The sequence below is a fragment of the Sorex araneus genome, chromosome 4 (assembly GCF_027595985.1).
Source record: "Sorex araneus isolate mSorAra2 chromosome 4, mSorAra2.pri, whole genome shotgun sequence".
In the NCBI taxonomy this organism is placed as follows: Eukaryota; Metazoa; Chordata; class Mammalia; order Eulipotyphla; family Soricidae; genus Sorex; species Sorex araneus.
The window spans coordinates 184975946-184991083 of record NC_073305.1 but is presented as its reverse complement, the minus strand read 5'-3'; the positions used below and the strand labels follow the sequence as shown (position 1 = coordinate 184991083).

General features: G+C 61.2%; 2 protein-coding genes across 5 annotated transcripts in view; one reads left to right on the top strand and one right to left on the bottom strand.

Annotated features, from left to right (window-relative positions):
• Positions 1 to 29: 29 nt before the first annotated feature.
• On the top strand, positions 30 to 4688 carry DYNLT1 (dynein light chain Tctex-type 1). The gene is made up of 5 exons (XM_055135640.1): positions 30 to 110; positions 1650 to 1691; positions 3826 to 3949; positions 4180 to 4257; positions 4357 to 4688. Exons 1-5 carry the CDS (start codon positions 84 to 86, stop codon positions 4425 to 4427), a joined length of 342 nt encoding a protein of 113 aa, XP_054991615.1. The 5' UTR covers positions 30 to 83; the 3' UTR covers positions 4428 to 4688.
• A 730-nt stretch (positions 4689 to 5418) lies between these two features.
• Positions 5419 to 15138, bottom strand: part of TMEM181 (transmembrane protein 181) — a 36919-nt gene continuing 27199 nt past the window's right edge. For all 4 annotated transcript variants that reach the window (XM_055135563.1, XM_004600776.2, XM_055135564.1 and 1 more), the window contains exons 10-17: positions 14863 to 14954; positions 13700 to 13757; positions 11943 to 12045; positions 11355 to 11406; positions 9261 to 9343; positions 8395 to 8484; positions 7973 to 8039; positions 5419 to 7860 (exon numbers count right to left, since the gene is read on the bottom strand). In XM_055135563.1, coding sequence (XP_054991538.1) covers positions 7782 to 7860; positions 7973 to 8039; positions 8395 to 8484; positions 9261 to 9343; positions 11355 to 11406; positions 11943 to 12045; positions 13700 to 13757; positions 14863 to 14954 — 624 coding nt within the window. In that variant the 3' untranslated portion in view covers positions 5419 to 7781. The remainder of the gene's footprint in view (positions 7861 to 7972; positions 8040 to 8394; positions 8485 to 9260; positions 9344 to 11354; positions 11407 to 11942; positions 12046 to 13699; positions 13758 to 14862; positions 14955 to 15138) is intronic.

Here is a 15138-nt window from a genome sequence, read left to right as displayed (position 1 = left end):
GGGGCGGGGGCGTGGTGAGGGGGCGTGGCCTGTGCGCGCCTGCGCGCTGCGCGGTGCGGGAGGCGGAGGCTGGCGCCGGGAAGATGGAAGACTACCAGGCTACCGAGGAGGTAACCGCCGGCCCGGCCTGCGGGGAGGCCGGCGCCCGGGGGCGGGCGGGCAGCGCGGCCCGGGGCGTGGAGGCCCCCCTGGAGCTGGCGGGCGGGCCGCCCCGCGTCTCGTCCTGGCGCGCCGACCCCACCCCCCGCCCGGCCAGGCTGGGACCCCACGGCCGCGCCGCGCTCCTGGCCCCGTTGCCCCCGCCCGCGTGACGTCACCGCCCCGGCTCGCGCGCTGCGGACCCTGCCCGGGTGGGGGGCGGCGCCCAGCACCAGCCTTTGTCCGCCCGACCGAGCTCCGGGTGGCCGAGGGCGTCGCCCGGTGCCCCGGCGGCCGGCCTGGCTGCCCGCCGCAGCGTCCCCTGCATCCCCTGCGTCCCCCGCAGCATCCCCGCAGCATCCCCGCGGCACAGCCCAGGCCTGCCCCGGGCGCGGGTGCCCGGCTGAGCCTGCCCCTCTGCAGGATGCGGGCAGGGCAGCCTGAGCTGACGTGGCGGGAGGACTGGTTTCTCGGATTGTGCAAACGTAGACAGGAAGGTTTGGAGGGAACAGAAACCCCCGTCGGGCTGAGGCCCGGCCTTTCGGTTCCCGTGGACCCGGCCCCCGTCGCAGTGCCGGGAGAGCCGGTGGGAACTCCAGGGGTGCAGTGGGAGTAGCCGGGAAAGAGAGGAAGAAGAAGTAATGGTGATGAAAGGGACACCTGGCAGTCCGCAGGGTCACTCCTGGCGGTGCTCGGGGCCCCACACTGCGCGGGCAGGCCAGTGCCCAGCCTGCTACGTTCCCGCCCGGGTGGAGGGGACCGGGCAGAGCCTGGGATCTGGGCGCCCTGGGAAGGAGCCTTTAAGCTCCCAGGAATGTGTCTCCAAGGCACCTTGGCATGGCCTCACGGGGCTGCGTCCTCTGGGCTCCAGGAGTGACTTTCCAGTACAGCGCCAGGCAGGCAGCTCGAGATCCTTCTGGAAAGGAAAGGGATTTACTGGGGTGCAGCCGCAGGGGTCAGCGGCCAGCAGGGAGGAAACCCACTGCCCAGAGTGAGCAGCACCCCAGCCCCTGCCCAGGCGGAGGGGACAGGTAGCCGCAGGACACAGTCCTCAGGTAAGACCCCCCACGTCTGCTGAGGGCCCCGATGCCCCAGCAGTGAGAAAGACGCGCCCTCGGCCGCCTGCTGAGTCACCTGAGACAGACAGAGGCGCAGCCACTCATGGGTGAGGCAGAGACAGTTGTGAACAGACCACCTCACCCGCGGCCACCCTGAGCCCCAGCCTGTTTGTGGCGGTTTTCTCAGTAAGCAAAGGTCTGCTTAGATCTGCTTTGGTTTGGCGTTTGGGTGTGGGGGGGTCACACCTGGCGATGCTCAGGGCTTGCTCCTGGCTCTGTGCTCAGGAGTCACTCCTGGCGGGGCACAGGGGCCATACGGGGGATTCGACCCCGACTGCAAGGAGCATGCCCGACCCGCTGCAGTTTTCTGGCCCCTTAGATATTTTTAAACGTCTCGTCCCCACCTGAGCCTGCCGTGAGGCGCCTCTAACCCGCCCGTCTCCTTCCTTCCAGACTTCCTTTGTCGTTGACGAAGTGAGCAACATCGTGAAAGAGGTGAGAGGGGAAACGCTTATTTTTTTTTTTAACTATCTGATTAGTGGCTTATGTGAAAATAATGTGTTTTAATTACCACCTTGGAATTGGTTCCGCTGAGCCTATGTGTTTTGGCATTTCAAATAACAGTTTTTACTCTCATGAGTATCTAGACAAGAATTACTCCCATATTATGTAAATTGTATCTTTTTAGACAGGGAGTTTTACATACCAGCGGCAGCATTACTGAAGGCCACTGAGGCTCAGACCCTCTCGGCCCGCGAGTGTTTCCTGAACCGGCGGGCATGAAACGGGCTGTGGGGCAGGAGAGAAGTGGCTCCTTTCAGCGCGGCTGGGTTCGGGGCCACACCCTGCAGTGCGCACAGGCTGGACCCTGTGGGGTGCCGGGAGCCCCTCCCCTGCCCCCCCAACTGCCCCCGGCCTGGGAGGTCTCTTTGATGTCACTGTGCTGCTGTCCTTGCTCGCCTGGTCACCAGGCAGCAGGTCTGGCCACCCTGTGGTCTCCTGGGCCCGCCCTGGCAACACGTTTACTCCCACGTGAGGGGTTGAGAGAAAATCCAAAGAGGGTCTTGGGTCCCCTGAAGCCTGGCTGGGGGAGAGCTCCCTGGGAGCTTCGCTTAGACAGACCCGCCGGCCGCTCTGAGCCCGGGCTCTCGCTCTGCACTGGGGAGGAGCAGGACCCTGTGGCCGCGGCTCCCTGCTCGGTGCTCTCTGCTCTCCCGAGACCTCCAGCCCCTGGGCCAGCGGCTGTTTGCTTGGGCGGGGGGTGTAGGCTGGGTCAGCGGGGCTGGCGCGGCTCTCAGCCTGTGTGCAGCCCGAGCCGAGGGTAGGACTGACCCCCGCGCGGTGTCAGGGTGTGGCTCCTAAAAGCCGGTTCCCTGGTTTCAGCACTGACGGAGAAAGGGGCGGCAGAGACAGCGTCCTGGGGGTCAGCATATCGGCAGCAGCGGGAAGGCCTGAGAAACCAGAAAACGGGAGCTTCGGACTGTGGGGTGGGCGGGGGTGGGCGGGGCAACACGCACACCCCTCCCGGCCTCTCCAGAACAGCGCGGGCGGGGCCAGGGGCGGATCTTTACCCCCTTCTTGAGGTGCGCACCCAAGTTTGCGCCTAGCCCAGGGGTGCTCGCATTTGCTTCCGGCTGTGCTGCAGGTGGCGTGTGGGCGACTGTGGTGCCTGAGTGGAGCACGTCCCGCACCGTCGCACCCCTGCTTGCCGCGTCCGCTGAGGTGCACGGTGCAGCTGTGCTGTGGGGGCTCACGGTGGCACTCAGTGCTCACCAGAGGTCACAGCTGGGGTGCAGCCAGAATCAGAGTCGCTTGTGGCACCAGCGCTCCCTGATGGCAGAGCTGTCGGGCTCACCTGGGGAGCCGCCTGGCCTCTTGACCGTACACTTGCAAGGCAGGTGGTCATGATGCTGTTCCTTGGGACCCATTAGGGATTTTTTTTTTTTTTTGCGTGGGTGGGGCACGGTGCTCAGGCATGACTCCTGGCTCCTGTGCTCAGGGGTCACTCCCGGCAGCCTCAGGGCACCATATGTGGTGTTAGCGACTGAACACAGGCTGCCACATGCAAGGCAAGTGCCCTTGCCGCTGTACTCTTGCTCCGGCTCCTAAGAATTGGGTTGGTTGTTTGATTGCTGTTCGGGGGCCACACCCCGCCGTGCTGGGGGTTCCTCCTGACCCTGCTCTCAGGAACTACTCATGGTGCTGCTCGGTGGGACTGTACAGGGTGCGTGGGGTCGAACTGGGGTCAGCCGTGCGCAAGGCAAGGCCCTCCGCGCTGTGCTGTCACTCCTGCCCGAAGTGTGTTTTAACGCCTCCCTGGACGTACGCTTCAGTGCTGCCAACTGTGTAAGCGGAGGATAGCAGCTTTTTATTGAAGGAATGGGCAAAAGAAGTTTCTAGTCTGGGGGGCAGGGGGAGTATTGCTTACTTCCTGGTGTTTATCACATTTACGTTACATCAGTCAGATGTTTTTCAGATACGACAAGTGATGTAATCACAGCTTTTAACAATGCCTGTAAAACGTACTTCACTGGAACTAGCCTGGCTGGAGGCCTGTGGGCGGGGTTTCCCTTCTCGGGGTGCCCAAGGGGTGCCCGCTGGCTGCTGAGGGCCCTCCTGCCGTTTCTAGGCCATCGAGAGCGCCATCGGCGGCAATGCCTACCAACACAGCAAGGTCAACCAGTGGACCACGAACGTGGTGGAGCAGACACTGAGCCAGCTCACCAAGCTGGGGAAGCCGTTCAAGTACATCGGTAATGGCTGTCTGTCCCTCGGGCGCGGGGCGGCCCTCGGCCATGGCCCAGAGGTCAGGTCCCAGCACCTGGTGCGCCGCCAGCCACCATGGGCTGCTGGGGCAGCGGCAGGGCGTGAGCATGCCAGGCACTCGGGGCGAGGAAGTGCCCCCCATGCCGCTGTCCCTGTGCAGAGGGCGAGCAGGCAGAGCGGGGCGGGCCGTCGGCTGACGCGTCTGTTCATGTTGCAGTGACCTGCGTCATCATGCAGAAGAACGGGGCCGGGCTGCACACGGCCAGCTCCTGCTTCTGGGACAGCACGACTGACGGTAGGCGGCGCTGGGTGGCCTCCACTCCTCCGGTCCCTCGGTGGGCGGCTGGTGTGGCCGCGTCTCCCTCCCCCGCCCTCACGCCCCGCTTCCCTGCAGGGAGCTGCACCGTGCGATGGGAGAACAAGACCATGTACTGCATCGTCAGCGCCTTCGGGCTGTCCATCTGAGGCGCCCGCGCGGCCACCCGCCCCACCCATCTCCGACTCCTCCTGCGGGTGCTTCCTGAGGCACGCTCGCCTCGGAAACACCACGTCACACCAGAGAATCATCACCAGAGGCTGCCCTGCCGCCTGTCTTAACTCGGAACATTTCTTTTCAAAGGTGCTCAAAACCGACATCTGCTCGTGTGAAACTCAACTCTGCAATGACTCACAGACACTAGTTTTCCATACTTTGTACTTTTGTTAGAATAAATTATTCCAGCTTAACGCTGTTGCGCTTCTCATGGTCTCAGTGGTGGCTCGAGTCAGGGGTTCCCCGTGCATACGGCCCTGTGGGCCTCGGGCCTCTGCATCGGAAACAAGCGGGAGTCGGTTCATTTCCTTGCCTGGGCAGGACGGGGTGGGCACGCCGGGTTCCCGTGGGGTCTTGGGCAGGACAGGGGGTGGGCACGCTGGGTTCCCGAGGGGTCTCGGACAGGACAGGGGGTGGGCACGCTGGGTTCCCGAGGGGTCTCGGGCAGGACAGGGGGTGGGCACGCTGGGTTCCCGAGGGGTCTCGGGCAGGACAGGGGGTGGGCACGCTGGGTTCCCGAGGGGTCTCGGGCAGGACAGGGGGTGGGCACGCTGGGTTCCCGTGGGGTCTCAGGCAGGACAGGGGGTGGGCACACCGGGTTCCCGTGGGGTCTCGGGCAGGACAGGAGGTGGACACGCCGGGTTCCCACGGGGTCTCAGGCAGGATGGGGTGGGCACGCTGGGTTAGCCGGAGCCCCCACCTGGGCCCCTCTGCTGTTCTGCGGTGGCTCTGGGACATGAGCCTGGGATGCAGCCACAGTCCCAGGCCCACGGGCGAGACGTTCCTGAGTCAGGAGCCTCGTCTGTGTGTGCAGGCGCATGGCTGGGTGGTCCTGCGCTCACCCCGCAGCCCTTTCCTCACAGAGCTCATGCCGAAGCAACTCCATGTGCAAAGCGCCAACAAAGCAAGGTGCATACATCAGGATCGGTGATTAAAAATTTATTGACATGTACAGCAAGGCAGTCTCGGGAGCAAGCCCGTCCCGAGCCCGGGCCTGTGCACTGCGCCCAGACGCCAAGCCCCGACAGGCAGCTCTCCTGGGACCTAGCCGAGAGATTCACTTTACAATTTATTTGCAGTATTTCTGTAAAAAGGCAGTTTTTAGTAGCAGAAAATCCTGTGTTTCAGAGTGTGGTCAAATAGTTACCAGCATACTTAAAACTTCAAACAGTAACAGGATGTCCTAGGATAATGCGATCCCCTTCGGCTGGGAAGACTTTTTAACCCCCAAAGTCTGACCTCTAAGGCAACTGGTTTCTGACACCCTCACAGTATCGACATTTTCTTTAGCATTTCAAGCCTCGTGCCAGAGCTGTCGCTCAGACCCACCTCAGACACTGGCCCCTCAAGGACGCGCTCATGCACTCCGCGAGCCCAGGGGCCTGGGTAATAGAAACTTTATTGCAATCTAGAATTCTGTAAGGAACCTTCAAACCATGAATACAGCTTCTTTGTCCCCTGCCCGAGCCTTTCAGATCGGGCCCGAGAGGAGACGGCACCACTTCCCCTCGGAAATGATTTAATAATAAATCAAGCAGCCTGTTAGCCCTAGGGGCTGATAAAGCACCTGGTCATCTTCCAGTATGAAAACATTATCCCAAAGACGTTATTCAGGCCGGACCCATGAAAGAACTCAAGTCAGCCTTTTGTCTAAGTCTGCAAAACTCTTGAGAATCAACAAAGGGGGTGTGGGTTCAAGGGAGAACAAAAGCAACTGGATTGCTCCTATCTAAACTTTCCGGCAGTCTTCCGTGTTTTAACCTAATACCCATAGCACACGTGACATGCAAATATTACCCACTTCCCAGTTTTACAGGAGGCATACGACATTGTGCCACACGAGGCCAGGAAAGGGAAACGGCAGATGTGTGATTTAGTGAAGACCCGCTCAGCTTCTGGTAAGGACTTCTTTTTATAATCTTGTTTCCAACAGTTAAAAAGAAAACTAAATAAATACTACCATGGTTTTCATCTCAGCAACCTGATTCTCTGAAGACTCAGAGAATGTGATTATCGGTCATAGTTTATAATTACACTGTAAAACAAAGACATTTTTTAAAAATTCTAATGCATTTGGCTAAATGCTTCAAATATTTTACATTTTCTGATAACAGCATTCCAATCATGGACAATTATATAATAATGATTAGATCTTCTAAACTCTAGTGCATATAAGAATACATTAATCAGCACAAGTATTCGTTAATTTACATAAAGTTATTTATAGCTACTCTTAATAGAAGTTGTAAAACTCGGTAAGGAAGATTTTTAAATAACTTTGAGTACACAGAATTAACGAAAGAGTAATTTTTACCATTGCAAATGTAAAGTCCATGTAAACGTGACTTACTCTTTCAATAATACACTTGTTTCCATTCATTCGTATTTACAAGGCTTTGAAAACAAACAGAGACGGAATCTACATTAAAGATTCCTTCTGGAGAGTTTAAAGTAAGACGACGGGAACCCAGATTGCATCATCTCCGGAGGCTCTGCTCCGGGGTCGAGCTAGGGTCAGCAGCGGGCAAGGCCAGCGCCCCCCGGAAGCTCGCTAAGGTCCAGAACTGCCTACGGGGAACAGCCGGGTGGCGCGTGGAAGCCAGAGCTGGTGCATCGGACAGGCAGGGCCCTGCGGCATAGCAAAGCTGTCCACGCCCCATCTGGGCACGGCCGAAGGTGGGGGCGGGGCATCCGTGAATGGGGACAGGAGTCAAAGCTCTGTGGCCACCACCAGAGCCGGCACTCCCGGCCGGACCGCTGGCCAGTCTCGCAGGACCGTTCCCACGGGGGGCTCTGGCAGTCCTCTGGTTAGTGTCCATTAGAAAAGAAAGTTGTCCCAGGGTGGGGGGGTTTGTTTGCTGGACTGTAGTGGAGACCCCCTCCCCGTCGAGGCAGCAGCCGGGACCCCGCAGGGCTTCCACGAGCTGGCGTCCCCCCAGGCTCGGGAAGGCCCAGTTGTGCGGTGGCCTCCCAGGCTGGCTCCGGAGAGGACTGGGCTGACCCGGGGCCGGGGGACAGCGGGCGGGGGCGCGGGCCGGCACAGCTGCCAGGCGGGGCCTCCTGAAGGCGGGCGCGCCGCCGTGGAATCAGTCCGTTCATGAAAGGGAGGGTGTGCGAGTTCTCTGTGCCGAGACCCGACGCTGGCAACCGCAACGTCTCCGCGCGGGCTGGCGCCGCTCCTCCCACTCCCACTCCAGAAAGAAGCCGGGCCCTGCGTCCCTGCGGTGGCAGCTGCTTTCCCCTTCACGGCGGGGCGAACAGGCAAGCGTCCGGCCGCGGGCGCGGGCTCAGTCGCTGTCCGACTCCTCCCGGTACTGCGCCCGGATGGCCTGGCCGTTCTGCAGCGGCATCTCCTCGTAGTCGCTCCTGGGAGCAAGGGGCAGCGGATGCTGTAGCCGGCGCCTCTCGGGCGCCCCGCTCCCGCCCTCCCTGCAGCCCCTGCCGAGGGAGGCTGGCGACACGGGCACGCTGGACTCACCCGTAGATGACGTCGTCGTCCGAGTCGTTGAGCATGGAGAAGGCGGGGTTGTCCTTCAGCTGCGACTCTGTGGCCAACGAGAGCCCCATCGGGGCGGGCAGTGGGCATGAACCCCGGCCCCCCACCCCCGGCCGCCTCAGAGTCGCGGAGTCCACGCCTCGTCTGCTAGGCGGAGCAGCGGGGTCTTCCTCAGACGTGCCCACGACTCAGAGAGCAAAGCCCGGGGCCCCACGGGGGAGCTTCCAGAGCCCTCAGCGCTAAGGCTGCTACGGAGCGGCTCTGCCTCTGCTCTAACAGCAGCTTCCAACCAGGACTCAGGGCCCTCCAGGGAAATGCCACCCTCCCCCCCACAGCCCCCTCTGCTGGTCGCACGAGGACACGGGCGAGCCGGGACACCCAGGCCGCTCTCCAGAGCCGCTTACCGTACAGGGCATTCCTGGACGGCGAGTACACGAAGGCCAGAGTGTAGAGGTAAAAGTTCAACAGGCCATAGAAGGACAAGAACTCAGCGGGTGACAGCTGTCAAGGAAACGAGCGTCTGCTCCGCGAGTGGCTGCCCCTCCAAGCCCGGGGAGCCCTTCCTCTGCCAGGGGCTGCCCAGCCCGCAGTCCCCTGTCCTGGGACGGCCGAAGGTGTGACCGTGTCGTGACCAAGGCCCATGGAGAGGCCCAGAAGGCCCCGTGCAGACAGCAGGGGGGAAGCCAGCCTCAGGCGAGCCGCCGGCCGCTCTTCCTGCCCTGGGCTAGGCTCTGGGGTCCCTCACGCCGCACTGAGGTGAAGATGGACAAGGCCGGGGAAAGCCATGGGTCAGCCCCGTGCCCACTCCTTGGAGCTACGCAAGGAGAATCAGGTTGGGGCATCGGTCAGAATGAGAGTCCCCAGGTTACCCCGAAGGAAGGAAATAGGGGGGCAGAGTCACGGCAGCCACTGTAGATGCTGGGGCTCTGGGCTGGTTTCTGGTTTGGGGCCACACCCAGTGGTGCTCAGGACGTCCTCCTGGCGGGGCTCGGGGGACATCCTGAGCCAGCTGTGTGCAAGGCAGCGCCAGCTCACTGTCCTCCGGCGCCAGCCCCGATGCTGGGTTCTGGGGCTTGAACCTGGGTGTCGCCACCCAGTAGCTGAGTTGGGGAGCTTCACCCAGTGCAAGCTATCGCCCTACAGGGGCATGTGCCACCCCCCAGCCAGAGAGCAGAGACCCCCCAGAGTGTGAGCCGGCCATGGCTCGCACCTACTGCCCGTGATTCCACCGAGGGCACCACGGCGCCGGCACTGCCAGCCTAAAGGATATAATTCTGGTAGTTTGTCGACAGCTCAGCTACAAAATTGTCCTGTAGCACTTGTGCTCCGAACCGCAAATACAGGATGACGATGCTGGGAAGGAACACAATAAACAGATGGAAATGGGCTGGTTCAGGACAGCGGGCGCTTGGCCCAAGAACCCTCATGCCCACTCACCCCTGCATAGCTGGCCCCACACCCGCCTGACTGGGGGGAGGCCTCTGAGTGAGTCCACTAGCCCTGACCACCACCTAATGACTGGAACTGGGGCTTCAGCCGGTCCCGTCCCTTTTCTCTCTCCTGTCACCCAGGCAAACCCACTTCTACTGGAGCCTGAGGAAAGAGCTTCTCTCACATCCAACGGTGCTCTTGGGCTCAGAGCCCAGTGATAAAGCACCGGCCGGTGTGGACACTGGAAATGGAGGGCTCAGGGCCATGCTGCTCGTCCCTGACCCAAACACCGGCCAGGCCAGCACCTACACAGTGTTCCCCATCACTGTCCCAGGGAGAGTGAGAAAAAACACAATAGACCCTTCACCTCCCAGCACAGAGCCACCGAAGGCTTCTCTTCCTGACAACAAAACCCGACGTGTCCCTCAGACCCAAGTATGTCCCTCAGACCCATATCCTCAGTGCCAAGGGTATGATTCTCAGGTGTCCAAGGGTGAGTCTCTCAGGTGCCAAGTGTGAGTCTCTCAGGAGTCTGAGTGTGAGTCTCTCTCAGGTGTTGAGTGTAAGTCTCTCTCAGGAGTCCAAGTGTGAGTCTCTCTCAGGTGTCCGAGTGTGAGTCTCTCTCAGGTGTCCGAGTGTGAGTCTCTCTCAGGTGTTGAGTGTAAGTCTCTCTCAGGAGTCCGAGTGTGAGTCTCTCTCAGGTGTCAAGTGCGAGTCTCTCTCAGGTGTCAAGTGCGAGTCTCTCTCAGGTGTCCGAGTGTGAGTCTCTCTCAGGTGTCGAGTGCGAGTCTCTCTCAGGAGTCCGAGTGTCTTTCTCAGGTGTCGAGTGCGAGTCTCTCTCAGGTATCGAGTGCGAGTCTCTTTCAGGTGTCAAGTGTGAGTCTCTCTCAGGTGTCAAGTGTGAGTCTCTCTCAGGTGTCAAGTGTGAGTCTCTCTCAGGTGTCGAGTGTGAATCTCTCTCAGGTGTCGAGTGTGAGTCTCTCTCAGGTGTCGAGTGTGAGTCTCTCTCAGGAGTCTGAGAGTGAGTCTCTCAAGTGTTGAGTGTGAGTCTCTCTCAGGAGTCTGAGAGTGAGTCTCTCTCAGGTGTCGAGTGTGAGTCTCTCTCAGGAGTCCGAGTGTGAGTCTCTCTCAGGTGTCAAGTGCGAGTCTCTCTCAGGTGTCCGAGTGTGAGTCTCTCTCAGGTGTCGTGTGAATCTCTCTCAGGAGTCTGAGAGTGAGTCTCTCAGGTGTCAAGTGCAAGTCTCTCTCAGGTGTCAAGTGTGAGTCTCTCTCAGGTGTCAAGTGTGAATCTCTCTCAGGTGTCAAGTGCGAGTCTCTCTCAGGTGTTAAGTGTAAGTCTCTCTCAGGTGTCGAGTGTGAGTCTCTCTCAGGAATCTGAGAGTGAGTCTCTCAGGTGTCGAGTGCGAGTCTCTCTCAGGTGTAGAGTGTGAATCTCTTTTAGGAGTCTGAGTGTGAGTCTCTCTCAGGTGTCTGATTGTGAGTCTCTCAGGTGTCGAGTGTGAGTCTCTCTCAGGAGTCTGAGAGTGAGTCTCTCAGGTGTCGAGTGTGAGTCTCTCTCAGGTGTCTGCTGGCCCTGCACAGGGCACTCCTGCCTGCCTCACCTCCTCCTTTGCCACAGGTCTTTGTATGTGCCACTCCAACTGAGTCCAAACAGAACAGCTGTCACTGTCTTGGGCTCTGGGATCCCTGGGATCCCAGATCTCATTTGGATCTCATTTGTCCCATCCTCGGCAGTGGCCACTGTGTCTGGTGTCTGGGCCACTATGTGGCGAGGGCATTAAGAAGCTCTGGTGAGCGCGCACACCTGCCTCCCCTCAGGACGCTACGGGAGTCCTGGCCCACACTCCGGAATATGACTGCTGAGCACCCTAGAATGAACCTGGCCGGGAGAGAACGGCAGCGCCGCTCCTGTAGAGAAACAGAGTTCTCTCACCTAATGACGAGCACCACGAAAGTCAGCGCAGTCAAAAATTTTAACCTGAGATCTGGAAAGGAAATAGATAAACTGTATTAAAGTCTCCTTGGAAAGCTCATCAGAGAGATCTTTAAAAACCAGACCCCAAAAGCCTGGTCCTCTCTGAGCTCGGAGCCTCTGATTTTGTTCGGGGGCCACACCTGGCGCCACCTGGGGCTACACTCAGGAATCTTCCTGCCGCTGCTCACGGGCCATACGGGGGACTGGGACTGAGCCTGGGCTGTGTACAGGAAGCACCTTCCTGGCTGTACCGTCTCTCCCACCCAAACCTCTCTCTGCCTGACCCAGAGGTGCTGTCCCAGGGCTCAGGAAGGTCCCCAGCTGGCCCCTCCACCACTCAGACTCAGCGGTGGTTCTGGAAGGATCCACACAGCTCTGACAGTCATACTGGCCTGTCCAGCCCCCCCACCCCGCCTGCCGCAGGCCACCCGTAGCGCTGGCCCAGCTGAGGCTAGTGACAGGGACGAACCGGCCCCCATCCAGTGGAGCCCAGCCTCTTGCCCCCACCCCAGTGGGGTCGCTGCAGAGGGCATCGGGGGCGCTCACCGACGTAAGGCATGTGACGCAGCTCGGAACAGGCACGGACGATCAGGAACAGGAGGTACAGCACGTACACTGCCGCCACCACCATGAAGAAGATCTTCATCCCCTAAGAGGAGGTGGGCGTATGGGTCAGCAGGGCAGCTGCGTCCCCCATGCCAGCTGCAGGGCCCGAGACCCCCAGGGCACAGCCCAGAGAAGCAGCACAGTGCTCCCGCTGAGGCAGAGAGTGCTCCCCAGGAGCGTTTCTCAGAGGGGCTGGACCCCAGTGGGGCCCCCGGCCCGTGCTGCGCCTCGGGTGCCGGCCACTGCCCGCCTGCTTTGGAAGGTGGTGGGACAGATCAAAGAAGAAGGTTCTAGAACCTCAATTCCCGGGCCTCGGTCCCCAGCTGTGAGCTGGAGAACTGGACGTCACCTAGTGACCGTGAGTTCCGAGTTGGCCCATGTGGCCACACTCGTTCTTGTTTGCCGTGGGGCACGCCCGAGAACTCGGGGGACCGTGTGGTGCCGAGGGTCCACCCGGGGTCCGGCACGCAGAGCTGCTGTCTGGCCCCATCGGTCACGCTCCTGCTCGGGGACACGGCGACAGACAAGAGCACCCGGGGGCAGGAGCCATGGCCCAGTCTGGCACCAGCCTCTGCAGGAAGCCCCTGGGCGGGTGACTGAGCCCCCCCAGCCCTGCTGGCAGGGTCCCACACGGGGCACAGCCCAGAGCCTGGTGGCCAAGGGGCCCCGCGCCGTAGGGGTGCCCGCCTCCTCCACAGCTGGTCTCTGCCTGGTGCAGACTGACCCCCCCACCCACAGATACACAAGCGCTACAGATGGAAGGAAGGATAGAGATGCACCGGGGCCCTGCTTCCCGCCAGGTCAGAGGGCAGAGGTCATGGTCCCAAGCAGGAGCGGGGAGTCTCTACACAGGCGGGGGTATAGCAGCATGCACCTCTCCCAGGGGAAGAGTCTGCCCCTGCCCCCTTACCAGGCAGCTCTGCAGACGCCCAAGGGAGGCGGCGGCACCCGGGGCCAGGCGAGCGCGCCCTGCTTGGGGACCCCCAGGGGCCGAGCTCCCAGCACAGATAATACTGGCCTGTCCCAGCCCGTGGCAGGACGGCTGGGACTCCAGCCTGGGCCCGGCCTGAGCTCTGGCCGCCCAGCAAACGGGCTGGGAGTGGGGCACAGCGCCACGTTTCCAAGTGGCTCTGCCTCAGGACACGTGTCCATTCCCACGACCCTCGACGGTCCTTCTTTGTCTGGGTTCCCTGGGGTCGGCCACCCAGAGATGCTCAGGGCTCACTCCTGGCTCTGCCCTCAGGGACCTTACGGGGCTCCCAGAACCCGGTCAGCCGCGTGCAGGCAAGGGCCCTGTCCCGCTGCTCCAGCCCCACAAAACACTTTTTAAAACAGCCTCGGGGGGCTGGAGCGACAGCACAGTGGGTAGGGCGTTTGCCTTGCACACAGCTGACCCGGGTTCAATTCCCAGCATCCCATATGGTCCCCTGAGCACCGCCAGGGGTAATTCCTGAGTGCAGAGCCAGGAGTGACCCCTGTGCATCGCAGGGTGTGACCCAAAAAGCAAAACAATAAAACATCCTCGGGCTTCGTCATCTCGTGGCTTTTGTCTGGTGGCTCAGTTCAAGGGCCACTCCTGGCGCAGTGCTCGGGGCTCCTGGGCAGTGCTGCGGACCGCCAGGGAGGGTGGAACAGGCCCTCCCCGCCCCCAAGGCGGTGAGTGGATGCTGGTTCTCTCCAGCCTGGCCCTGCCATACCTGAAAGTTTCCCGTGTCGACTCGGTACTGGTACATCGGGTCATGCAGCTCATTGACTCTAGGACAGAACACAACCCAAGGGCGAGTAAGTGCTGACTTTCCAAAACATCCCCACCTCTGCTTATCTTAAAACCTACCACGGCGGGCTGGGGAGACAGAACAGCGGGCGGGGCACTTGCCTTGCACGCAGGCAGGCGACCCGGGTTTGATCCCCAGCACCCCATATTGTACCCAGCTGCGGCTTCTGAGTGCAGAACCAGGGTTAACTTCTGAGCACTGCCGGATGTGGCCCCCAACAAAGCCAAACCCTCACTAAGGCAAGCCGTCTGCTGACCCCCCACAGCGTGATGGCAAAGACACCGTGTTTGCTGGGGAGAGGCCACGGGTGCTGGCTGCTCCTGACCCCTCACAGCACCCAGAGCTGCAGGGCGAACACGGCTTCTGTGCGCACCCAGAGGCCTCCTGCACACGCCTATAGCTCTGAGACAGGGAGAGGAGCACATGCAGCCACACACGTGGGCACCGGCTGTACCAGGAGACCCTCAGGGAGCCGTGGACAGAAGGACAGCGTCAACAGAGACCCTGGGAAGTGTGTGGAAGGCCACGGGGACAGTGAAGGGGGGACGGGAGGGAGGGAAGGAGAAGGGAGGAAATACAAGAAGGGAGGAATGAAGGGAAGGAGGTTGGAGGGAGGGAAGGAGGGAGGGAGGAGTGAGGAAGAGAGGACGGAAAGAATGGGAGAAGGGAAAGAGGGAGGGAGGGAGGGAGGAGTGAGGAAGAGAGGACGGAAAGAATGGGAGAAGGGAAAGAGGGAGGGAGGGAGGGAGGGAGGGAGGGAAGGAAGGGGAGAAGGGAAGAGGAAGGAGGGAGGAGGGAAGGAAGGGGAGGAGGGAGCAGGGGGAGGAGGGAGGGGAGGGGAGGGGAGGGGGAGCAGGAGCTTGCCCAGCCAGTGTGGCTCAGAGGGGAGGGACAGGGCGCCATTGCTTCCCTCGGGACTGGACTGGGCCTCACATGGCCCGGACATTCCCGCCCCTGACCACCCTGACCATTACCGGGCTGACCTGTGCCCTGCCCCGCCCGTCCCCGTCCTGTCCAGGCTGCAGCTGCCCCCGCCCCAGCCCGGGCGTGGCCCCAGCGCGACAGGAAAAGGAGAAAGTGCTCACGTCTGCCAGATGCCCAGCGTGACCGAGGCCAGCCACAGCAGCCCCACAATGAAGAACTTGGGCAAGTAGAAAGTCAGACACTTCCTCTCCCCCTAGGGCCAAGAGAACGAACAGCTGAGGGCGGCTCTGGTCCCGGGGGAGGGGCGCAGGGCTGGGGGAGGCAGGGCTGGGGGGGTGGACTCTGGGCCCTAGGGGGGCAGGGCTCTGGGCCCCTCTGCAGGGCTGTGTGGGGATGCGGGACTCTGGGCCCCTTTGCGGGGGTGGGGGAGGTGGAGG